The sequence below is a fragment of the Macaca nemestrina genome, chromosome 5 (genome assembly GCF_043159975.1).
Source record: "Macaca nemestrina isolate mMacNem1 chromosome 5, mMacNem.hap1, whole genome shotgun sequence".
NCBI lineage: Eukaryota > Metazoa > Chordata > Mammalia > Primates > Cercopithecidae > Macaca > Macaca nemestrina.
In genome coordinates this window covers 12393152-12417528 of record NC_092129.1, presented here as the reverse complement: position 1 = coordinate 12417528, position 24377 = coordinate 12393152, and the positions used below count along the sequence as shown (strand labels likewise).

General features: G+C 43.6%; 1 protein-coding gene across 6 annotated transcripts in view; it reads left to right on the top strand.

Moving 5' to 3' along the window:
• Nucleotides 1-24377, top strand: part of LOC105492030 (fibronectin type III domain containing 1) — a 148632-nt gene that overhangs the window by 62524 nt on the left and 61731 nt on the right. For 3 of the 6 annotated variants that reach the window (XM_011758861.2, XM_011758859.2, XM_011758860.2), the window contains exons 2-4: nucleotides 11165-11359; nucleotides 13709-13795; nucleotides 14227-14295. The exons of the other annotated variants lie outside the window; for them this stretch is intronic. In XM_011758861.2, the coding sequence (XP_011757163.2) occupies nucleotides 11212-11359; nucleotides 13709-13795; nucleotides 14227-14295 (304 nt within the window). In that variant the 5' untranslated portion in view covers nucleotides 11165-11211. The remainder of the gene's footprint in view (nucleotides 1-11164; nucleotides 11360-13708; nucleotides 13796-14226; nucleotides 14296-24377) is intronic. 6 annotated transcript variants of the gene reach the window in all.

Here is a 24377-nt window from a genome sequence, read left to right as displayed (position 1 = left end):
ATAAACTATATTAATGAATATTCTTTCTCTTTGCTCCATTTCCCCTGAAATGCAAATAAACAAACAATCTAGAATCTAACACATTCTAGGCAAACTTTGTCCATAAGGAGCCGTTAACCCTTGAAATAATGAGAGTACTTCTAAATGAAAGGCTTAGTTTGCCAGCATTGTGCAGTGGTGCAGGTGAACTTGGCTGGAGGTTGGGAGCCAATTCCTGAGGTCCCTAGAGGCAAAAGCGAACTGCCCAGGCAGCATGGAAGCTCTTTCCATGGGACCTTTTCATGTGAGGCAGCATGCCTGGCAGTCGCCTGCATGACAAGCTTACATGCAGCCCCCAGAGACACAGGGGTCTCTGGCACAGGATGCAGTTTACTGAAGCCCAGGTGTGAGGATCACCCTGACATGCAACCACTTGAAGCTCACAAGAGGTGGAAAGCACTTGCACAGAAACAAGTGGAGTTGGTGGTGGTGCTGACAGTCTGGAGGGGATAGAAATGAATCTGACAAATGCCATTTAAAGATTGGCCAGTGGTTCGCCTTTGGAGATTTGGATGGCTTCACCATTTGGCTTCTTTGAGATGATGAAGAAAAAATGTGATTCACAACTGTATTCAGTGACTATCCAGTGTACCCTTATAAGCACATTGGCATACATGCGTGAAAATTTAGCCTTTTCATCTGAATAAAATGGTGCGTTGTTATCAAAATGCTGGAAGAACAGCTGGTGATAACCACGGGGAATTTAGGTGGGGCTGCGATGGCTGGAGAGGTGAGCCCAGGGGTGCAGCTGGCTTTTCTGCTCAGGAGTGAGCATTAGCTGCAACCAGTAATGGGGACCTGCAGCCTAGGGCAGCGCTCCTCACTCCATCAGTGTCCACCCTCCCTAGGTGAACATAACAGGGCGCTTTGGGGCCTGGAGTAGAATCCAGTAAGTTAGAGTTTCATGGGGAAATGGATTGGAGAGTGAGGAATGTGAACCAGGAATAGTCTGTGGGGCATGATCTGCTTCCATGGCTGTCCTCCACCTCCCATGGGACCTGGGACACCTGCTTGCCTTGATGTTCCTCTTTGACCTGACAAAGCACCGTGTGGTGTCAGAGGTTTTGTTTGTAAAGCTCTTTCCGTTCCCTGGTGTGTTTTATAATAAGTTCAGACTCTGAACAGCTAGGGTGTGATTTTATTTTTTGTACAGTTATCCTTAAAGAACCCAATGCCAACTGTGGAAAACACTTTTATTGGACCCCATGCATATTGAGAAATGTCAGAAGGGAGCCCAGGTGGTTATTTTCATACCCAGACAGTGTCTACCCAACAGCAGCCTCCTTGGGGAAAATTCAATCCACCATCTGCAAATTTTACTAGTATTAGTTTTACATCACAGAGCCACAAAACAACCTGGACTTCCAGGGCTTTTTTCTGGGTGGGGGGCTGGGTCATAAATATTTGGAAATATAATTCCAACATCCATTTGAAAAAATATTTAAAATTTGGTCAGTCATTTGAGTCGTTCCGGTGTTCTGCCTATGTGTTGTCAACCATCTGATGTTTCTGAATTTCTGAATATTTCTGTGCTATCTGGTATCGTATGAATAATAGCTGAATTTTTCCACATTTCCTCTGAATCCTAGTCTCTATGTCATATATCACATTGATTCCTACCTCCAAGCTATACTGCTATTGTAGTACATCCTAACCTTTTCTGGCTGATTATCTGTTGACTTTTTGGTCCAAGATGTGTGGTTACACTGAGATCTGTGTTTTCTTCATTTCAGAGTCTGGGAAGTATTTGGTGGTTTCCAATGGAAAGTAAAACTTGAACTTCAAACAAAGATGAAGTAGGGAGACTTACGTAAGCACGAAGGGTTTGTTGCATTAAAGAGCAATCTTTGGTATACTTAAGAAATAATTTCAGCATTTTTGGGGTTTTATGGGACCAGTGTATTTCCAAAGCCCTTAACATTCCTTTGGGAGTTTCTTTGTAACTTAGGCTGTCCTCATTGGCTTCTCAGCATTTGCTGCAGGTTGGGTGGGCTGCCATGAATGTTTCACTAGGAATGGCAGTCGTACCAGGTGGTGTCTGCCTCAATTTCTTTGAGTGTGTCCAAATACACTGGCTGTGGGAGTAGCTTCAAAAATGATAATTTTTACTTTTTTTTTTTTTTTTTTTTTTTTTTAAGATGGAGTCTCATTCTGTCATCCAGGCTGGAGTGCAGTGGCGAAATCTCAGCTCACTGCAACCTCCACCTCCCAGGTTCAAGCGATTCTCCCGCCTCAGCCTCCTGAATTGCTGGGATTACAGGTGCCCACCACCATGCCCGCCAGACTAATTTTTGTATTTTTAGTAGAGACAGGGTTTCTCCATGTTGGCCGGGTTGGTCTTGAACTCCTGACCTCAGGTGATCCACCTGCCTCAGCCTCCCCAAGTGCTGAGATTATAGGCATGAGCTGCTGCATCTGACCAATTTTTACTTTCATAGAAGATCTTGATTAATAATGTCCTAGCCCATTGAGGTCTGTCTACGGATGGCAGAAACCCAACTTGAGCTCATTTAAATTCCAGAATTCATTGGTTCTTGGAGCTATACCATGGGATGGGCAGGGGGCCAGTTGGCCTTTGGGATGCCTAGAACTAGGGCTTTCAGCATCATTGGAACTCTGTCCTCAACTCTGGTCTCTTCTCAATGTGACAGCAAGAGGTGGTCATCAGCAGTGCCAGGATTCTTCCTCCACAGCCTCATGAGCAGAAAGTACTGGCCACATTTCCGGTCCAGCTCCAGTTAGAACAATTCCTGGGACGTTCCCTGGGCAGTTTGGGGTCACTCGTCCATTACCAGAATAATTAGGGGAGCTTTACTGGATAGACAGAAATAATGTGTATTCTTTCCACCATACGGTGTGGATTGGCTTCCTTATAGAGATTTTGTGGGGGACTCTAAGCATTTAGGCAAGCAGGAGGCTTTGGATTCACTTATTTTTACTTTAGGGAACCCTGAAGAAACAGCACCAATTTCAGTCAATGATGGCAGAGGCCACAGTTGCTGAGGGAACTCTCACCCCTTCTGGGCATTGGAAAGACTCTTCCCTGGCTGAGGCTGAATAGTATAAGAAGTAAAGGAGAAAAGCTATTTGGACTTTAATTTCTTTTGGTTTTGAGCTATAAGACAAAGAAAGCACTACGTTTGGAATTTTGTGATGGGACGGATTTCCGTGAAAATCCGGGTGTTCTTACATTGCTTGTATTGTGTTATGAGCAGATTATCATGCCTGTCATCTCATTCCTGGGACTGTGCTGGGCTATTTTGGATGGCACCAGCTGGGCAAAATTTGGCATTGGAAAAGGACAAGACAGCAGTAAATTTTCAGCCTAGAGGTCAGCTTGACTTTGGAGTCGGCTAAAGAATGAGTTTTACTCATGTCAAAGCCTTCTGGGGTCCTGATGGGGGCAGTACTCCCATCTTTAACCCCAGGAAGATACATGGCAGGTCACTGATGAATCCAGGGCATCTCCTGAAGGTGGAGCGAGGTCGTCTTCATCCTCATCCTGAGGGGCAGCCACAGCTTGACCACAGGTTGACCGTTGCACCCAGTGGGGTCAGGGACAACCAGCTGGGGATGTTCAGGGGGCTTCCAAGGAGAGGAGCTGTGGTACTGAAGAGCACAACAGAGGACGTTTCTGGTCTGTGCCCTGTCCTGCAATCCACGGTGCAGCCAAAAGCGATTGGGAGGAGTACAGCCTGGTCGGCCTTCTTTCTTAACCTGGTGGCATGAATGGATTAGAAGCCACAGGCATGAGTGTCTCCTCTCAGGTCTGCCTTCCTAAGGACGTGGCTCCACTCCCACGTCCCTGTGGGAGTTCATGGGGTGAGGTCTAGGCCGGTTGCTCTCTGTCCACACCTGGGAAGCTGTGTGCTGAGTAGTCTGCCCTGCAGGCTCCCGCTAGGTCCTCTGATGGTCCAGAGCTGGAGTAGGGAAGACCATGAGGTAGGAATCACAATGGTGGCCACACGTTAGCGTCCACATTCTCCAGCTCAGCTTTGTCAGCAATAAACCTGATAATTTGCTTTCTGACTCTTTTATCTGTTTGTTCAATTTTGTTTTGAACTCAAATGTTCATCATGAGCACTTTTGTGCCCCATGCTTCAAGTTCGGAAACGGGTGCTTCATACATTTAGCCTGGGGAAATGAAACCGAAATGTAATTTGTTATTGAACAGCACACGAGAAATATATAGGCCCTTTTATTTCTTGGTCAAATGTATTCCATTTGGTATTTGTATCATTTCATTCTCACGCTGCTGTAAAGAACTACCTGAGACTGGGGAATTTATGAAGAAAAGATTTAGTTGACTCACGGTTCTGCAGGCTGTACAGGAAGCAAGGCTGGGAGGCCTCAGGAAACTTACAATATTGGCGGAAAGTGAAGGGGAAGCAAGCATGTCTTTACGATGGTGGAGCAAGGGGGAGAGAGAGTGAAGGGGGAGCTGCCACACACTTTCAAATAACCAGATATTGTGAGACTCTGTCATGGGACAGCACTGGGGGATGGTGCTAAACCATGAGAAACCACTCGATGATCTCATCACCCCCCCACCTCCAACACTCAGGATCGCAATTCGACATGAGATTTGGGTGGGGACACAGAGCCAAACCACATCACTGTAAGAGATGGGTCCTAGGAATCCATGAATTGTCTAAGTACAGTGGGACCAGGAGTTTTGAGATCCAAAGAGAACGCAAATCTATTTTTTGAAGACTTGATTTGCAAACAAAATCAAATGGATTTTTAGTTACTTGAATAATTTTCTCCAGGGAATACTTGGTAGAAAAATCAAAGGAGAAATAGCATTTGTTTTTCTTGCAACTGTGCCATCACTCATTGTCTCAGAAAATATTTGGTTTTACCTATTCAACATTTTATTAGTGGATATTTTTTAACCTCAGCTGTGTATTTTAATTATGTGAGTGGTAAGCTCTGTTTCAGTGCAATCACAGAATTTAAAAATGTAAGCATGTTTATCAGTTGCTGTTTTGTTTCTAAATAGTAGACTGTAAATCAAACTTAAAGTATTCATTTATTCCCCTAAAATTTATTGAATGCTGACTCTGAGCCAACACTTTCAGTGCTGTAGCACATTTGGCTAAAATCAGTAAGCTAAAATGGAGCATATTCAGAGGAATTGTGCCTGATAGAAGATAGTTTTATTCTTTGTTTCTCCCTGGATTAGTCGTGCTTTTTTTTTTTTTGACAGGGTCTCACTCTGTCACCCAGGCTGAGGTGCAGGGGTACAATGATAAATCATAGCTCACTGCATCCTGTCCTCCCAGGCTCAAGCAATACTCCCACCTCAGCCTCCCATGTAGCTGGGACTATAGGTGCATGACCCCATGTCCAGCTAATTTTTTTGTATTTTTTTAATGTATGGAAATGAGGTTTCACGATGCTGCTCAGACTGGTCTCAAACTCCTCGGCTCAGGTGATCCACCTGCTGCAGCCTCCCAAAGTGCTGGGATTACCTACGTGAGCCACCACGCCCAGACATGTCATGCTCTTATAACCACCCCTACCCCCACCTCTGAAATCTACCATCCATTCGTCTTTTTCCTTTTACCTACCTTAAGAACTTAATGAAGTAACTATATGTCATTAAAAAATTGAAACAAAACCAAGACCAAAAGCAACACTTTTAATCCAGAAAGATTCAGTTACTATTTCAAATCACAGTTTTCTCAGCATGATTTCTCTACGAATTGTGTCATTATGGCATTATTTTTACCATTGATTCACTTTTTTCATTGATTCTGAACCTTCCTTCTCTTTATTCTGAGAAATAGTGCTTGACAGAGTTTCCTTGAGAGGAAGCATGTTTATTTTCCTCCACTATGGATATGCCTGGACACTGAAGGATGACGCTGAATATCTAATTCAGGTGCTTGAACAGGTGGTGGTGTCTGAACCAAGATTTTGAATAATTGGATATTGAATTTCATTCTGAATGTGTTCAGTTTGAAACTCATATTGGACCATATAGACAGTAGGGGAATATTGGTCTGGAATGTTTAGGCCAGAAATAGACATGCAGAGGTCAACAGTTCTGCTGGTAGTTGGAGCCTGTGTAGCATCCCACAGTCCTCTCCCCGAAGGCTTCCTGGGGTGCGTCTCTCTACTTCTTGGAGCCCAGGACAGCTTTTTCAGAGCCTTCCAGTCTCTCGAGGGAGGGAGGGGAGGTCTGGCAATGTGATGTGATTCCTTGGACAGACCTATACCTGATGCCTTCAGGGTCTGCGATTGCTACAGTTCCTCTCCAGACTTTAGCTTTCATTTTGATTCATAGACTTTCCCCATGGACCCAAATCCACAGAGTCTCTGAATTGAAATTGGACACGAGGAGTTTGTGTGGGTCAATAAATAAAGGATTTCTTCTGGGGTCATGGTAGAGGTCACTGGCTGCCAGTGGACTGAGTCCGGCCAGCTCGTGTGTGTGTGTGTGTGCCCTACATAGTGCTTTTTTTTTTTTAATGGAGTTATTCACCAATTAATATACAATTGGGAGTTTTCACACAAAAATCAGGGCTTTTAGCTTCTTAGAAAAAAATCTCAGAATGTCTGACAATGTGGAGCCTGGATACTTTTTGTCTGAATTTCTTTTTGTCAGCAGGAACCTAATGGAATTGTACCTTTAGATGGAGCATATACTCTCCATAGATGTCACTTGCTGGAGGTTCATGGTCCTTGTAGGCATTTCATGGTCTTCATGACTTACAGGCAAGATTCTTGGAGACCCCGGATTGATCTTGCTGGTCTTATATCTTTTCCTTCAATCATAAACCATTTAAGTGAGCACCAAGTGTGTGAGCAGCACTGAGTGAGGAGGTGAGGAACGGGCAGGTGAGGTATGGTGCCCTGAAGGGGCAGGTGAGGTGTGGTGCTCCATCCACTATGATTAACAGACCCTGTAGATGTTGGTCAGGTTGGCCCAGGGACCTACCTTTGGACTCAGGCTTAGTTCTGGACTCAGCATATCAGCAGCTCCAGGGAATCTCTGGAGGCCTATCTGTGCAAGCCGAAGACCCTTCAAGGACAGACATTGCAGAGCCATTGGAATCTTGGACTCTGTCTATCTAAGAGCAGTCATGGATCCATACTTTGACCCTTGAACAAAACTGGCCTCCTTGGGCCCTTTTGGATAAGTCCTGGAGTTGGTGCTAGACCAAAGTAGGAAATCTAGGTGCTGATTGTGCTCTTATTTTTCATTCTCCAGCAAACCAATAAAGGTCACATTCCCCATGGGAGCCACGGCACAGAAGTGTCTAGCCTGGCAATTGCTGGGTATCCGAAAGACAACCAAAATATTATTTTGTCACTCAGTCCCCAGCAAAATATTCTTGAATCTGAATAAAGTTTACTGGTATGAACTGTGGAAGTGATTTTGTTGTGTTATGAAATCTTTGGAGTCATAGCAGGCTCTTACTGGCTTTCTTCTTCTGTCTGGAGCACCTTACCATCTGTCTCCACTCAAAGACAGTCTTGAATGAGGAAGGACACAGACAGGAAATTCTTTTTATTTAACCCAAATCCCTTAGGCTGCAACTTAAGCTCATTTCCTCATTTTGCATCCTGTGAATATGAAAAAAACATCTTGTCATGGCCCTACCTGTCATGCATGGACTGTGAAGTTACCTCCCAATGTTCCCTCTGTTGGACTATATGATTCCTGTTGAATTGATGTTTCGGTTTGTCCTTTTTCTTTAGAGACCCAGTGCAGGGGATAGATAGCTTTAAAGAATGTATCCAGTATCATCTTCATTAGATGAGAATACTGTAAATGATTACAAAGATTCTGTGATTCATTTGTCCAGCAGAGAGGATGGTCTGTTTCAAGTTTCTAAGAACACTTAGAAATAAATAAGGACTCACTTTGTCATATTTCATCTTTATGCTACCAGAGTGCTGATTCCACAACACAGAACTCAGAATGCAACCAACAGAGCCCGAAGCTACATTCACACTCCTTATAGCTTTATTTCACGTTGAAGGGCTGCACTCATGAGACCTTCAAGATGATAATCAGGAACAGAACAAACTGTCATTCTTCTAACCCCAAGGATATGTTTTCTGTCAAGTAATCTAAGCTCATGCCCATTAATTTGTGCTTGCCAGAATGATTATTCCTTAGTTAGATGCTGGTTTGATGACTTCAGAGCTGAGGCACTGGGGGTGAGAGGCAGGGCTGGAATGATGGGCGGGATTGCTTTTTATCTGGGCCTCCTGTTTGTCTTTTTGTCCAGTTCTCTCTGAGTTAGGCATGGACAAGTTAGGCATGAAGCACCAAAAATGACATCAATTTTAATATCAAAGTCCATGGGAATCCAGGAAATGAAAATATCTCATCAGGTGGTGTTTTGTTTAACTGACCCAGTTGGTGTGTGGTGCGCTGGGTGGGAGGAAGAGGTCATGATATTTGGCCTAAGGCATTTTGAGAACCTTAAGTTCAGAATTGATCTTATAAGGAGATTGACAATAAGGTTGCCTGTAAGATTTGGTTTCAGGGTCCCCAAAATGCCTTTATGTTAAAAAAACAACCTTCATTAGGTAACTCTCTAAGGCTTAAATTGTCACTATTAGAAAGTCACTCCTCTGGTTTAAAGTTTTGTCATAAGAGTGCAAATGTCCCTGAGAGAGAACATCACTCACTTATTCCATTTCTTCCAGAAGAGAGGGGTCGATGAGGACACACAGCACAAGGTGAAGTGATTGTGGTGGGTAGGGAGGAAGAGTGCCCCCAAGAGAGGAAGATGGTGGGGGAAGGTGGGGTGGAGGGTGGTAGGAGTGGTAAACAGCTCTGGAGGTCTTACAGTTTGTTTTAGGATAGTATGTTTCAGTGGATATGGTCATCGACGGCTGATAATAAGAGACCAATTCTGAGGGAGCATGAGCTTCTGGCAGAGCTGGGCTTTGGAGTTGGGCAAAGCCATGTATGTAGTTGGCTCCGTCCCTGGTGTAGCTGTGTGACTCAGCACAGAAATTACTCTATGCTGTGTCCAAGGATAAATGCAAGGTATCGCAGGGAAGAACAATGAACATATACATAAATTGCTCTTTTCATGTGTCAGTATTAAAAGTAAGTAATGTTCTGGCCTAGGTAGCTGTGTACTGATTGAATCACTGGTGCTGGTAGAAAATGTGACAGTATTTGGGCTTCACAGTTCTCACATTTTAGAATGTCTATTCAAGATCTCACTTTTCTTGAGGGAGATTTGGAATTGAACTGTAAAGAAAAGTGCTATATGTATATTCATTCATTCATTTTCTTCCTTGGGAGAAACGCTCAACCATGAGCTTCCGTTTGTAGTTTTCGGATATCTCGTTTTGCTTCTACACACCTTTTGGTCAGTATGAAATGTTGGATTCCTGGGAATGATTCCTGCTGAAGTTGCTTGTAGGTAAGGAAAGGTAAATGAAAATCAGAGAAGAGTAACCACTATTGCTAATTTTAAACACCGAGAAATTGATTCGTGTCTTCATAGTCTTCCCAACTCAAAATTTCCCAGAGAGCATGAGGCTGCCTACCTGTGATTTCTCCCTCACAGGTTTACAGGAACCTGAGCTCTGGAGTTGGGAGGGAATGCTTTGTAGATTTTTTTTTTTTTTTTTTTTTTTTTTTTTGTTGAGACAGAGTCTCGCTCTGCCGCCCAGGCTGGAGTGCAGTGGCCGGATCTCAGCTCACTGCAAGCTCCGCCTCCCGGGTTCACGCCATTCTCCTGCCTCAGCCTCCCGAGTATCTGGGACTATAGGCGCCCGCCACCTCGCCCGGCTAGTTTTTTGTATTTTTAAAGTAGAGACGGGGTTTCACCATTTCAGCCAGGATGATCTCGATCTCCTGACCTCGTGATCCGCCCATCTCGGCCTCCCAAAGTGCTGGGATTACAGGCTTGAGCCACCGCGCCCGGCCCCAATGCTTTGTAGATTTTTATTTGTGTCCACACCTAACATCATGCTTTTGTCTCCAGAATAGACATTCTTTCTCTAATGCTTCAAAATCCTCAAATTCATACTATACTTTCGTCCCTTGAATTTCTCTAAGGAGTTCTTTCCCTTGCTAATCATTTTACTCCAGAGGCAATGGGCAATTTTGGGGGAAGTGATGTGTGTTAGAATTATCTGTGTTTATTCTGTTCAGAATTTTCATCCAATATTAAAATCACATACTAACTCACATATGTGTCATCACGAAACATGCTCCTTTCCTTTTCTTCTTCCCTGAGACTCCAAATGCGTTTTTCTTAATGTTACTAAGTTTAAAGGTTGTTGGTTTTGTTTTTAGGTTACTTTTTTCTTTCCTGAAGCATGACTCAATAGTCAGTTTCAGTTCCGGGTTTGCCCTAGATTTGTTTGACTGTGTTTGACTGTTGCTTGAATATTTCACATACATTTATATTATGTTGCATTACAATATGGGTTACATAGTGAGTCCAGAGATTTTATTTGACAAAATGTTATGTTTCACTTTAGTAATTTTGAAAATGAAGTGAATTTCTTTGGAACCTCATAAGTCAAGTTAAAAAACTGATCGTACTTTGTACTAACTTGTTTTTCTTCTGGAACAAAATATGGAAGCATTTAAATTAGATGTATGCTGATAGAACCAGAGTTTTACCACCCCTTTAAGCTGTTGATGATCTTGGTTTGTTTTCTTTGTGGAAATAAATGCTTCTGTTATCTCACTTAGAATACAATGGATATTTTTCTTAATCAGGACTGTTTTATACTGTTCTCTCAGAGGTGTTTAAAGATTGTCCAGCTGCATCACACAACATACTAATAACTTATTTACTATATAAATGCTACTGGAGAATATGGCAAATTACTAATTTGTTATTCTGTCACTAGCAAGACAGTGTAATCCAGCCAGCCAATGCCTAGAGTTTATTTTGATTTGTTTCCCTTTTGGTTTAAATTTACCACCCACAGTTATCCAAAATACGCAAAGGCCTGTGGGTTTGGTATATGTGTTTTGTTGTCATACTGTAATGACTGTACTTAAAGTCTTTCAGATCATACTGATTAAACGTCATTTACTGTTTTCCTAACAATATCAAAGAGGATTAAAAAATTCATTTTCCCAATCTGTTACTGCCATGAGTTGATAGTTGCGCTGTTTACATAGTTGACCACCCACTGAAGCCAAGGCACGTGAAACTGCTGTCCACTAAAATGGGCCTGAAAGTCACGTGGGACCCACCCAAAGATGCTACCAGTAGACCTGTGGAGCATTACAACATTGCCTATGGGAAGTCAATGAAAAGTCTTAAATACATCAAGGTGAATGCGGAGACATACTCCTTCCTTATTGAGGATGTGGGTAAGTGACACTCTGATCTTGTTCCCAGTCAGAATTAACTGTGCACCAACATTCTCAGTTGCATTCTTAGGATGACGGTGAGACAACCCATGGCTGGGTTCAAAGTCCCTTGCAGTTCTTTGGGAATGGAGAGCTGAGTTCTGAGGGGGCTGCTGTTTGACAGCCGGCATTGGGCACCTGGGCTTCCCCATCCGTGCATGTGAACTCAAGTATTCCCGTCTCCAAACTGATGCAGGCAGATGATTTTTAGTTTCTGAATGTGCTTTCAGAAAGTAGATTGATCCTTTTTTCACTTCGTAGAAACTTGACTGCTAGACAATGGAGTGGGCTGATCTAGAGACTTCGAACTTACATGCCATTTTATAATCAGAGATTGGGCAAGTCGTATGTCCCTGTAGACGTGGAATACGTTATGCCTAGCCACGTCTGGTTAAAGATGTAACACTTTGCCCTATTTAAATTTGATTTTAACTTGATTCTGGAGGTTTGGAATATTTGAGATCTTGCCTCAATATATTTTGTCTTATAAGTGCAGATGTAGTTGGTTTTGGGCTTAGGCTTCGAGCTGACTCTGAATCCTCCGTCTTCTACTTTTTGATTCCAGTAACCTAAAGCCCCATTGATTCTTGCACCATGTCATGGCCCAGCGTTAAGATGGATCATAAGGAAAGAACAGAAGTCAGCATTTAGGAAACAGGTCTCCTCTTGTGCCACCTTAGCACTTTGATACTTTAGTGGATCACGGGCTCCTCAGCTTTGGTCCCCTGACCACAGCTGACCACACTTACTCCTTCTCCACCTCCTGCATTTGACATCACGCGCCCTGGGTAACAGAGCAGAACGTGTATAAAAGGGAGATGAAGGAAGACAGACTCCCTTCCTCATGGCTTCAGCTAGATGTCCATTTCCCTTAATCTCTTCCACATCACCTTGGCTCCCCAAGGCCAGCTGTGAGGTTAAATGGAGATTCTATCAGATCAAAGGCATGAGCAATCATATCTGCTTGCTCAAACCTCGGGTTGTCATGATAGCTGCAGAGAAGAAAAACATGTGAAAAGAGAATCACAGAGCTCACTAAAAAACAAATAGTATCTCCCAGACAACTTTCTGATGAGTTAACTCTACGGGTATCAAACACATGTGGATTAAATTTCTTTGAAATACAAACAAGCTCAGAGTAAAGAGAGAAAGTGTCTGGGGAAGCATGATTTTGCATTCTGCCTGACCCCAGGGCATTTCCCAATTAGCCTGGTAGGTCGTGCCAAACCCTGAATGCCACCAGGCCCTGCCACAATGAGAGAGAAGTCACACCAGTCTTGATCTCAGGGAGCATCAGCCAGGCTTCTGTTCATGGGCCTCTGGCTTGAGGACTGAGTGAAGTTTTGTTATAGTAATGCTCCCTACTTTGAGAAATGTCATTGTCATTATGACCTTTGACAGAACTAACCCTCACCTCTCCAGCTCTCATACCCTGAAATACCCACAGACTTTCATCTCTTCAAGGAATTGACACCCCACTTACCTGTCACAAGAGAGTGATTCATTTTCGGGAAACCTAGCACTTACTAGGGTTTTACTTTGCAGAGCTACATGTTCAGGGTGCCCTCCCCTGTAACACGGGTCTTCGTTTCCTCTCCCATCCCATCAACTTTAGGAGCTCAGCCTAAGAGACCTCTGCTATTTGGCCTTGACCCCTAGATGAAAGTCAAAAGGTGAAGCCCAGTTATGTCAAGATAAGCATTTCCAAGACTCCAGGAAATACATATTTTTCTAGCTTTTTGTTGGAATGGTCAAAAACAACGTGCAGACATAGTAAGGGGAACATTTTATTGTGAAAAGGAGAAAATTTAATGAAGCTTTACGTATTGCAGTGAAGGTTTGCCATGTGCTACATTTGATGAGTTACATTGACATTTCTTATTATTTACTGGAGATTTTCATTTGGAGCCTCTAACGGGGAAAGATTATTAGTAGTGACTGACAGTGTATGTTCAAACACCTATTTAGTGGACAAGGAGTTCCTGTTTCCTACATGGATTTCACATTAAAACCCTCAAAAGCTCTTTTTGTTGACGGTTTATGAATCCAGGTTTATTATACACGTCATGTACCTTGTATGAAATAAAGTTTATGTTCTTTGGGTCATGTGTTTTTCAGTTGCATGAGAAGAATGTTAGTGATTTTAATTTAAAAAAAGAGAGACATCTATCATTATGCTTGTCACTAAATTTAGATTTTTGTATTTGGTTATAACTGGTATAAGGAAGATGGTTATTCATGGTTAGTGAGTGAAACTGTGTCATTCTTGGAGATCTGAATTGGTGGCTTGATATGAACCGTATGTTTCAGAGCCGGGGGTAGTGTACTTTGTGCTGCTTACTGCAGAAAACCACAGTGGAGTGAGCCGTCCTGTTTACAGAGCTGAAAGCCCACCTGGTAAGTCCTATCTAGAATCAGAGGCTGTAGTGTTGTTACTTAGATTGGGAGCGACATCCCTTCTTGTTTCTTCCAGTAAATGTAAATTTAGAGTTATTAAATAATTTTTGAACAAGAACTTTTTAGACTTGTCTAGCAAGCTGACAGATTGAAAAGTGGAAGAGACTTACCCTTTCTTTTAAAACAGTTTTAATGTAGGTTATTAGCATTTCATCCAGACGTTTTGAATACTCGCTATAGTAAACTGTGCGTAAAAGACCAAAAATATGTATTGTCCGTAAAGCTGAGGTGTCGAGTCACTAATATGGGCTGAGCAGATCCTTTTGAAGATTGTTGAAAAGATCATTTAGTTATACATTATGGATGCACTGTAATGTGGAAAACCCAACAGTCCTCGTTTCTAACTATCAAGTTGCATTTCCTTAATTTAGGAGGTGAATGGATCGAGATTGATGGTTTTCCCATTAAGGGTCCAGGACCATTTAATGAAACCGTCACAGGTACTACTTGCTCCTTCATGTCAGATTCATGTTTTCACTGAAGCAACGTCTCGCAAGAGAGTTGTGCTTCCGTCACACACATGTGCTCACAAACCTTCACTGAGTTCCCATCGCTAAACTAACACACACGCCACACAGTCTTGGTCAATCTGTTGTGCACCCGATGAACTAGACTGTAACCAGTGTTGCTTACTGTTCACCGTTCTTTCATGTTCTCGTGTGGGGAAGTGTCTGCGTCTATATCTGGGGATATTGTTGCCCTCTTCCCAGGCAAATATGGTGGTTGAGATGGCAGTACTGACCAGATTAGGATATTTATAGCTCTTCTACCTGTGAATCAATGAATGGGGTACCCCCAAAATAGTGGCTTTTATGGGCTAACATGTTGCTTCAAGTCTTGCTTTTTTCTTATGACCTTGGGATATTTTGTGATATGTTAGATGACCTACCTTCCATCTCTGCTCCATATTTGTGTATCTGTTTGTTTTCTCATTTGGATGTTCATGTTGTCTGGTCATATTGTTTTACTTGCTGAGAAAAGTGTTGACATTTCTTATGTGTTTCTTGAATATATTTAATTGATGGTGAAAAAATAATGTAAAATGAACGCAGCTATTTCAGAATGTGGTTGGGTAATATCTCAAAGGCACGGTGGTGAGGAGCTATGTTTTATTTTCATGTGCCATGTGTTTAAATATATCAATCTGGCATTATTGTTGACAGGAAGGTGAGTATGATGAAACCAATGATACTTATCTGCTTTTCAGACCAGATATGATGGTGTAGGTGGTCTTCACAGTGCATGCTATCTGAAAAGAGAGTGGACGAACAAAACAATCAGAAAGGAAAACTGGCTTTTGGGGAGAGGCTAAGTGTTCTTGTTTGAATGACTATGAGGTGTTGCAATGGAAATGGTTTGTAGGTGATTTGAGAAGACAGAATGGAAGTTGGAAGAGGCAAGTAAGAACATGGACTTAGGAGTCATGCTATAGGGCAGAATTTGAAATAGAGAGCCCATGAGTGGTTGAGGATTAGCAGAAAGAAGAGCAGGAGCTCAGGAATCAAAGCATGGAAATACTGACAGTAAAATGGTCAACAAGTTAGTACACCTAGCAAGTGTGCAAAAGAAGAAAAGGTGTTTATTTTCAGAGGTTGTTTACCTCTGAAGACACACACGTAAACAGACACATATAAACCTTTTACTGTTGGATGTTTGTGCCTTGCATTGGTATCTTATATTTTGTGTTTTAAATAAGCGTTTTATTTTTACATCCTTCCTGATAAAGTTTTTTGAATGACAATAGCTTTAGAACAAGTGATTTTCTTGCTTTTTCAGAAGTAATTAATTCCTTATGCCCTCTTTAATAGTGTGTGTGCACACTTGTGTGTGACCTTTCTGAGTAAGCAAGCAGAAACTCTGGGGACCAGGGATCAGACAGCCGTGTTCCAGCTCATTACTGGTTGTATGTATTGTGAGATTATTTAACTTCTGTCTGCAGGAGGCTTTGTAGGCCCTGGTTGCCAACCACTCTGCTATATTACATGATGTTTAATTTGTCATACATGGTGATTAAAAAAGATACCAGAAAAAATTGCTGGCTCAAACCACTTGAAGCATATAATATAAAGCAAAACTTAAAAAAAAAATCAGGAATATCTAGAATGCACAGACTAGGTTAAAGTACTTCATAAATTACATTTCATTGTTAATAAAAATAATAATTTTGTGAAATTATCAGTAAGTGATCACCATGTATCTATACCTTTTGATGAGGCTTGGAAAATATGATCTGCTGTTATTCCAAGAAATTGTTAAATATATGATAATCTTGTCAAACAAAAGAAGTCTTCAGAATTCCCTGTCTTCATTCAAAGAGGATTTGCCTTCAAAAATGCAGACATTAGCATGGGCACCTGGTGTAAGGTCCAAAGGGATTCACCTCAGTGCTTTGACTGATAGGGTCTCACGTCCTTCCTGTGTTTTCTCAGAAACCAGAGGAATAGCCATTTTTAAATTTTATTTTATTTTTATTTATTTATTTTTTTGAGATGGAGTCTCGCTCTGTCGCCCAGGCTGGAGTGCAGTGGCGCCATCTCGGCTCACTGCAAGCTCCGCCTCCCGGATTCACGCCATTCTCCCGCCTCAGCCTCTGGAGTAGCTGGGACTACAGGCGCCCCCACGCCCGGCTAATTTTTTGTATTTTTTTTTAGTAGAGACGGGGTTTCACCATGTTAGCCAGGATAGTCTCTATCTCCCAACCTCGTGATCCGCCTGCCTCGGCCTCCCATAGTGCTGGGATTACAGGCGTGAGCCACTGCACCAGGCCAGGAATAGCTATTCTTTTAAGCTGCTAGAAACAATGGCTGCAGTTCTGATTCCAGAAGATCTCCTTTTGCAGGCTTACAGCTATCTCAACTGAATTGTCTTTACCTAAAAATAGGACTTTAATTATTTCATTCACTTATTACAGGTGGAGGTCTAGGTGCTAGAGGTACAAGCTAGACAAGGGATCACCTCAGTGAAACTTATATTCTAATAAGAAAGAAAGATAACAAACAAATATGCACAAAATGATGCATATAATCTATTAATTTGCTGGGGCTGCCATAACAAAATGCCACAGGCTGGGTGGCTTAAACAACACAAATTTATTTCTCTTGATGATTGGGTCTAGAAGTCCAAGGTCCTGATGTTGGCAGGTTTGATTTCTCCTGAGGCCTCTATCCTTGGCTTGTAGATGGTCACCTTTTTGCTGTGTCCTCGAATGGCCTTTTCTTTGTAAACATGCATCCTTGGTATCTGTGTGTCCACATTTCCTTTTTATAAGGTCACCAGTCAAATTGGATTAAGGCCCCAGCCTAATGGCCTCATTTTAACTCACCTCTTTGAAGACCCTATTTGTCAATATGGTCACATCTGAGATACTGGGGTTAGGACTTCCAACATATGAATTTGGCAGAGGGGGCACAATGAAACCCGTAACACAATCATAAATTATTTTAAAAATCAACAGTACTGTAATAGAGAATAAGCAGATGGGAGTGAGGGTTTGGGAGCCTAGGAGACCCTGATAAGACAGCGGCACCAAGTTGAAATCGTAAGGGACTGTGAGGGTGAAGCCATGTGGGGAGGAGGAGGAGGACCATACCAGAGAGTCCTGGACGTCGGGCAAGACTTCAGCAATTCCCAGACTGGTCAGTCATCCAAATATGAAACCTCTCGGGACTCAGGAAATGACAGGACCAAGCGAGAATGTGGCGCGAGGGCAGCAGTTTTGGCTCCTCTTGTGTTGCTCATCTCACTTCTCCCAGCCGGAAAGCTTTCTTTGTACTTAATGCAGAATCCCTCTTGCTGGGATGGAAACCTGTACCCTCTTGTTCTGTCCCCAGGGAAGAGATGTCACAAGTCTGTTCATTTACTGGAATACTATTATGTGGCTTTTCTGCAGACTTCTTTTCTGCAAGTTGTTTTGGCTTTTTTCTGTAACTGGATCTGAGTAACCTGGCAGTGCAGAGCCAGGCGCTGGGGGTCAGGACAGGGACACAGACACGTCCCCACTCTGCTACCCGCCAGCCTAGGGCCTCAGCCCAGCTAGTTAGTCAGCTTTGGTCAAACTCTTCATCTGGGAAACAGTGTTAGGTTCTGGTTAAGTTTAGTTCTGAATATGATCATATCTATTTAATCATTTTTAAGGTTTTTCTAAAAATAGAGTCCTCTGTGCTTTTCTCAAGTTTTGGAGCCTACACTAGGCCTAGGACTGAAATAAAAGTCTAATTTCTGCCTCATTTTTCTTTACATTATATAATTCAGGATGCTTGCTCATTTTTTTGGACAAATGGTAGGTTGGACTCAAGTTCAGCAGAGAGTCCACAATTACTCCTTGGCCATTTCCAGTTGATGCTGCGTGATACTCACCTGCGGACCAGCCATTCCCTTCCTTATCTTGGTCACCCACTGACTTCCAGATTGCTCCCTAAATCCAGCACCTTCAGGCACTTGGCGCATAGTGGGTCTCTATGCCAGGCATCCATGACAATGACCCATTTGATATTCTCACCTCCTGGCTCTAACTGCCACCTCCCCTCATGGAGTTAAAGTTACTGATAGAGTTGATCCCTTCCAAAATCTAGACTCCTGGAATCCCCATCTGATCACCATCATCTCACTTCCTCAATGCCCTTGCGTCAGAAGCTTCATTTCAGACTGTAGTAGACTTTAGACCTGTAGACCCTTCCCAGCTGCGGGGTCCAGAAGCTCCCATTTCTTCTTTACTTTATCCAGGTCCCATCCTTCCAACCACACTCCACATGCAGGTCTGCCCCCGTCGTTTCAGCGGCCTCACTGCTGGAGTGCTGCCTCTGCCCGTTGCTCCACCAGGACCCCCAGCTTGCTCTGTCTGCCATGCTGATGACTGGGCTTTGTGAAACAGATGAAAAGTTGATCTGATCTGAGTTACAACGGCTTGTCAGAGCTGGTTTTCTCACTTCATCCAGGCCCTCAGTGCTGCTTGGCCACTTCCTGATTGTCCTCACACAGTTTCCTTTCTTTCTGCCATAGTGGTTAGTCCAAAATGTCACCACTTTGCTCCAGCCCATTTCCTGGCCTGGGTTCCTTTCACTTCTAGTAGGTGACTTGCTTCCTCCTTCCCTGGGGGGGATGAAGGTTTCAGCTGACCTTCTTCTCCCTCCTGAACCCTCACTGCTCCCTTCCCTCCTGCTGGCTCCAAGGAAGGGCTGTTGTCACCTTCTCTTTAAGGCTGACTTCATCTACATCAGTTTCTTGGAAAGCATGGTAGACCTGAGGGCAGATCTGGGGCGGGATTCATCTTTGGATCCCTCCCAGTGCCTGGCTCAGAAAGTTGATACCTACTGTTGAACTAATTATTTGACACCGAAACAACGAAACTATGAAAACACGAAAAACCAAAGTTTGGCATTGTAAATATTTTGGCATTGTAAATATTTCTTATCTAGCACTCTTTTCATGGGCATATCTACAGAATGATGGGACATGTATACCCCAAACTTGTATTTTGGCCTTTTCTGTCAGTATTTCATCAACATGAGCACCAATTTTCAGGCATATTATCTTGACAGTTTATTTAAATATGACTGATGTGGAAGTTGAAAACTCTAAACATAATGTCTTGAGATGGCTTTCTCCCCAATCTGCTGATTCAAGAGTATAATTAATCCACCAAACCATAATCTCGACACTATTCACCTCTGAACACCTGGCTCTGGCTCCAGGTTGAGGCCCTGACTAGCACTTAGCCATCAGCAACCCCCGTCTTCCAAGCACTTCAGGTTTCTCAGCCATGAAATGATGGGATTCAACAAGAAGTTTCTAGTTCCTTTCTAAGAACTTTCTTAGGCTCCAAAGTTCTTTCTAAGGTTCCAAGTTTCCTTTTAGTTTTGAAATGTCATGAATCTATGAGACCGAGTGAACTGATTCCACTTTTAATGAATGATGCTAATTTTGTGAGCACTAGGAAACCATTTGTCATACTGAACAAATGGCTGTTTTCTTATTTCTTTACCCTACTTTGAATATTTTAGGCCAGTGCATTCAAAAGTCATATTAGTGAAGGAGGCAATGCTAAATTGTAATTTCTGCATTTTGAGAATGTACCTGAATACACCAAAGATACACAGAAGAAACACTTGTCCCAGTGATAACACTGGAAAGCACCTCTCCAAGGGTCCCCTTGTTGAGTGTCCTCCCCTCTGTTCGCAATGGCGGAATTCTGCTGAATGAACCAGTGGAGCTGGCCGTGTCAACTTATTTAAACTGACATGTTTCATTGACGCTTGGTGCAAAAGGTGCCAGCACAGTAAACCAATAGGCAAAGCAAGGGCTCCACTAGATATTTCTGCAGCCAGGCAGTGGAGCTGCTGCGCACCAGACTCGTGCTTAACATGTATCCCAATTCAAAATCATGGAATTAATTATGAATCAAAGACTGCCTTCTTTCCCAGTACAATTTCAATCAAAGCCTTTGGCCAATGGGGAATTAATGCCTGTGGCATTATTTTCGCAGTAGCTTTCTCATGCCGATATTAGTTTTATTTAATGTGCACTTCACAGGGCAAAAGTTTCTGGTTCATGGCCTGGAAGGTGAGCTCCTCAAGGGCAGGGTACTTTGATTTACTCATCTTCCTGTCTCCAGAGCCTGGGGCAGTTGCCCAGTGGATGCTCAGGAGATGTTTGTTCAGTGGAAATGCATTTGGAGGTGGCTTCTGCCCCATACCTATGTTTGGTAGAGGAGTGGGCATTGTCAAGAGTGTTGACAAGAGCTGGGGCTTGGATGTTGCAGAGGCGCCTGTGAGAAGATTGGGGTCATCTGTGTCTACTTCAACATTGATTTGGGGGTTCTGGGCAAGCCAGTTTGTTGAACTCAGATTGGTGCTACCATTAATCAGAGATTCTATTTCTTGCCTTTTGCTAGTTTGAGGGCCTGGGCCAAAAAAAAAAAAAAAAAAAAAAAAAAAAAAAAAAAAAAGATGTGTGCATCTGTAAACTGGAATTCTTTGGGCTGGCTGGTCTATGAAGATGAGGTGTTTGCACAGCCAGATCCATGGGCTGTGGGGTGGCCTGCCCACTACTCCCTCCCAAGGAAATACTGCCCCAGAATGAGCCCTTCCACCCTAAGGGCTTGAATCTCTTTATCCGAGTGCTCGTTTCAAAGCTGCCTCTCATGTTAAAATATAGCTAGACTTTGCTAATTGTAGAGCCCATTCTTTAGGTAATAAAAATGTGGGAGACAGAGGTTTGTGTGAGGAGCTGTTTGACTCCTTTAGCTAGATGTCCTTGGGGAGAAGCAAAGGCCTCAGGAGTCCCTGCTGGCACCACACCCCCCTGCCCCCACAGAAATGCCATGGAAGGGAGGCAGGAAGGAGCTAGCTGGCCAGAAAAGAGATAACTGGACGCAGCCTTTTCCTACCTTTGAGCTGAAATCACAGGCATTTCATGTGAGGACACAAACAGTGGGGGTGAGGCGCTTTCTTAGGACACCAGGATGTGTGCTTATTTCAGAGACTGGTGAGCGGTTGTTCCGAGTGTGAGGGGCGGGGGCCCTGGGAAGGTGGGAGATGGGTGGTCCCTGCCTGGGCAGCCCTGCATGAAGCGCTTGCGTTCAAGTCCTGGAAGAACCTACGGTAGTTTAATAAAACCTAATACTTCTGATGAGGCCAGCATCTTGGGTTCAGTTGCTGTTTTCTGATTGATATCTGGGCTTTTCTCCGGATATCTGCGAGAAAAAGAGGGCAGGTGTGGGTCTGTGATACCTCTGAGAGGGGAAGCAGCTTTTGTGGGATCCCTGCAAATTCAGATATTAGACCTGAAAGGAAGCACTTCCCTTTAAAGTTATCAACCTACTCATATATTGTAACCGGATCTTTCATCTGCAGGTGAAGCCAATGTGTGTGTGTGTTGCAGAACAGTTAAAAGTTGAAGTAACCAATAGCCGTTCAACAAAACAAGGTCTTTGATTGCCGGAAGACAACTGCATTACTTACCATTCTATTCCCAAAGGAAACAAATACAGAAGAACTTTAAACTGAAACAATCCCCAACAAATCAAAACCCTTTGAACTGAGGTCTAGTTTTCCTTAGAATATTTAACACTCCTTCTCTTTGCTTATAGGCTGTGAGGCCATCTCTGTGTTATACTGTGGGGATCCAGCCATTAAGACCAGAAAAGGATTATTGCCTTCTTTGGTTTCTGTGGCCCTCACGAATCCTGTAGGGGAATGGCTGAGAACTAAAGCACCACCAGATGGATCTAGAGTAGATGCTTCTAATGACTCTATACACTCACGCCAGTAATGGAGGAAACTTTCATAGCTAGTCCCCCAGAGAAGCTGACTGATCCTTCCACACTGTGTTCGTGGGGATTGGGCTGGGGATGGGGAGTGAGTGAGCCGGGCTCGCGATAGGGCTGACCCCAAGCTGCTGTTGCAGATGGCACAGTGATGTCTACATCAGAATCGTGAGATGGCTGAGGAGAGCTACTGGTATTGGTCTTCTGGGCCTAGAGATAAGCCACTGCCACAAATGGGTCACAGAGACTCTAGCCTTGCCTACACAGTGGTAGGATAAGGGAAAGATTCCCCTCCAAAGGCTTATGATCTATACAAATTGAGGGCCGTATCCATGCAAGCAACTGTAGAACCTCTTAATTCTTGTGGTCGTGGGAAGGGCTTCATGGCCATCCCATGTAGAGCTCTGCATTGTCACTAATGCAGGGGATGACCACAGTTTCAGGGCCACTTGGCATTCTGCAGCCCAGCACAGCCTCAGACCTCTACCGTGAAACTGATGGCACAAAGTAGTTTTTATTGATATTCATAGCACTCTATTAGGGTCAATACCAAAGTCAGCTACTGACTGATATTTTGGGTGACATCCTAAAGCCACTGCCATACCAGTGATTCTCGGGGCTTCTCAAACTGGGGTCTCCAGAACTTGGGAGAACGTGACACAACCAAGATTCCATGAAGGCATAAGGTCAGGGAGAATTTTCCTGATGGCCAGGCATTCAAATGTTTTATTTATTTATTTATTTATTTATTTTTGAGACAGAGTCTCACTCTTCTCTCCCAGGCTGGAGTGCAGTGGTGCAATCTTGGCTCACCACAACCTCTGCCTCCTGGCATCAAGCGATTCTCCTGCCTCAGCCTCCTGAGTAGCTGGGATTACAGGTGCACACCACCAAGCCCAGCTAATTTTGTACTTTCAGTAGAGACAGGGTTTCTCCATGTTGGTCAGGCTGGTCCTGAACTCCTGACCTCAGGTGATCTGCCTGCCTCGGCCTCCCAAAGTGCTGGGATTACAGCTGTGAGCCTCCACGCCCAGCCTACTTTTAGTTTTTAAACAAACACCAAAATGTTATGGAGTAGTCTACAAAATGCAAATGCAATTTTGAGATAAAAATGAACATTAGGAATGAATTTCCATGCTGCAGGCTTCTGGGGAGGGCCCTGTTCATTCTCTCTGCTGTTAGATAAACTTTGGTGAGAAGTTAGAAGAAAGCTTAGTTAAGTGATAGAGTGATTCAGCCCTTCTTCTGTGAAACAGACAACACAAACTCTTTGAAATGGAGTGGCCCCAGGATGGCTTAAAGAGTTTACTTTGTACCTGAGACAGTCCTGATGGATTTAGGGTACCACACTTGGGGGCACAGATGCCGGCAGCCTTGCACCAGCAACTGACAGCAACGTCCCTTTCTTGACTCCGTATCAAGTGGCATTTCCTGAGGCTTCCCGATTTGATGACACCCAGGATGTCAGGCAGGATCCTGGAAGACAGGAAGCCAGAGTCTCTGAAATACTGGATGCTTGCTGTGGGCAGCAGAAATCTCGAACTGAGGGTGGTGATGTTGTCTGGTTTGTTTTGAAAGTTAGCGCAAATGCTTTTTTTTATAAAGGCTCTTTGGGCTTCCACGATCCATGACATTAGTAATTGGCATTGATTAGCTCAGGGGAGATCAAGGTCCTTTCTCTCTTTTTCTTTTCTCTTTTTCATCTTTCCCCCCCCCTGCTTTTAAGATCTCTTCTCTTCTTCCAACCCCTGAAAATGCAGTAAGAGTTTACTGACTGCAGGGGTTGGCTGAGGGGCGCTCCTCTGGCGTCTCTGGAGGAAGCAGGGTGTTGCTGTCCTTAGTGTGCTGGCCAGATGCTTGACTCTGCATCAGGGATCTTTCCCAGAGCACTAGACACTTACACATTTAAGAGGAATAGTGCAATGAGCAGATCTTGATGGGACAGATGGTGCTGACGTCCCCTGACGGGCAGTCTGGTCCTTGGGAACTGTGCCAGCTTCTCTGTAAGTAGGGCATATGCACGTCTTGCCAGGGCATCCTGGTGCTGCCCACCACATCCTTCATCAGTGGGGTTTGGGAGGCACCAAGAGGACCTTCCCCTGGAGAAGGTGTGATGCTCGTGCCACACATGGCTACTGGTGACACCAACTCTGCAACCACCATGAGCTTCTCAACAAGAACTGCCATGGAGAGAGCTAGGGCTATCGATCTGACAGATGGGGTGCCAATTCTGGCTTCAGCTTCCTGCTGTCTGGTTTT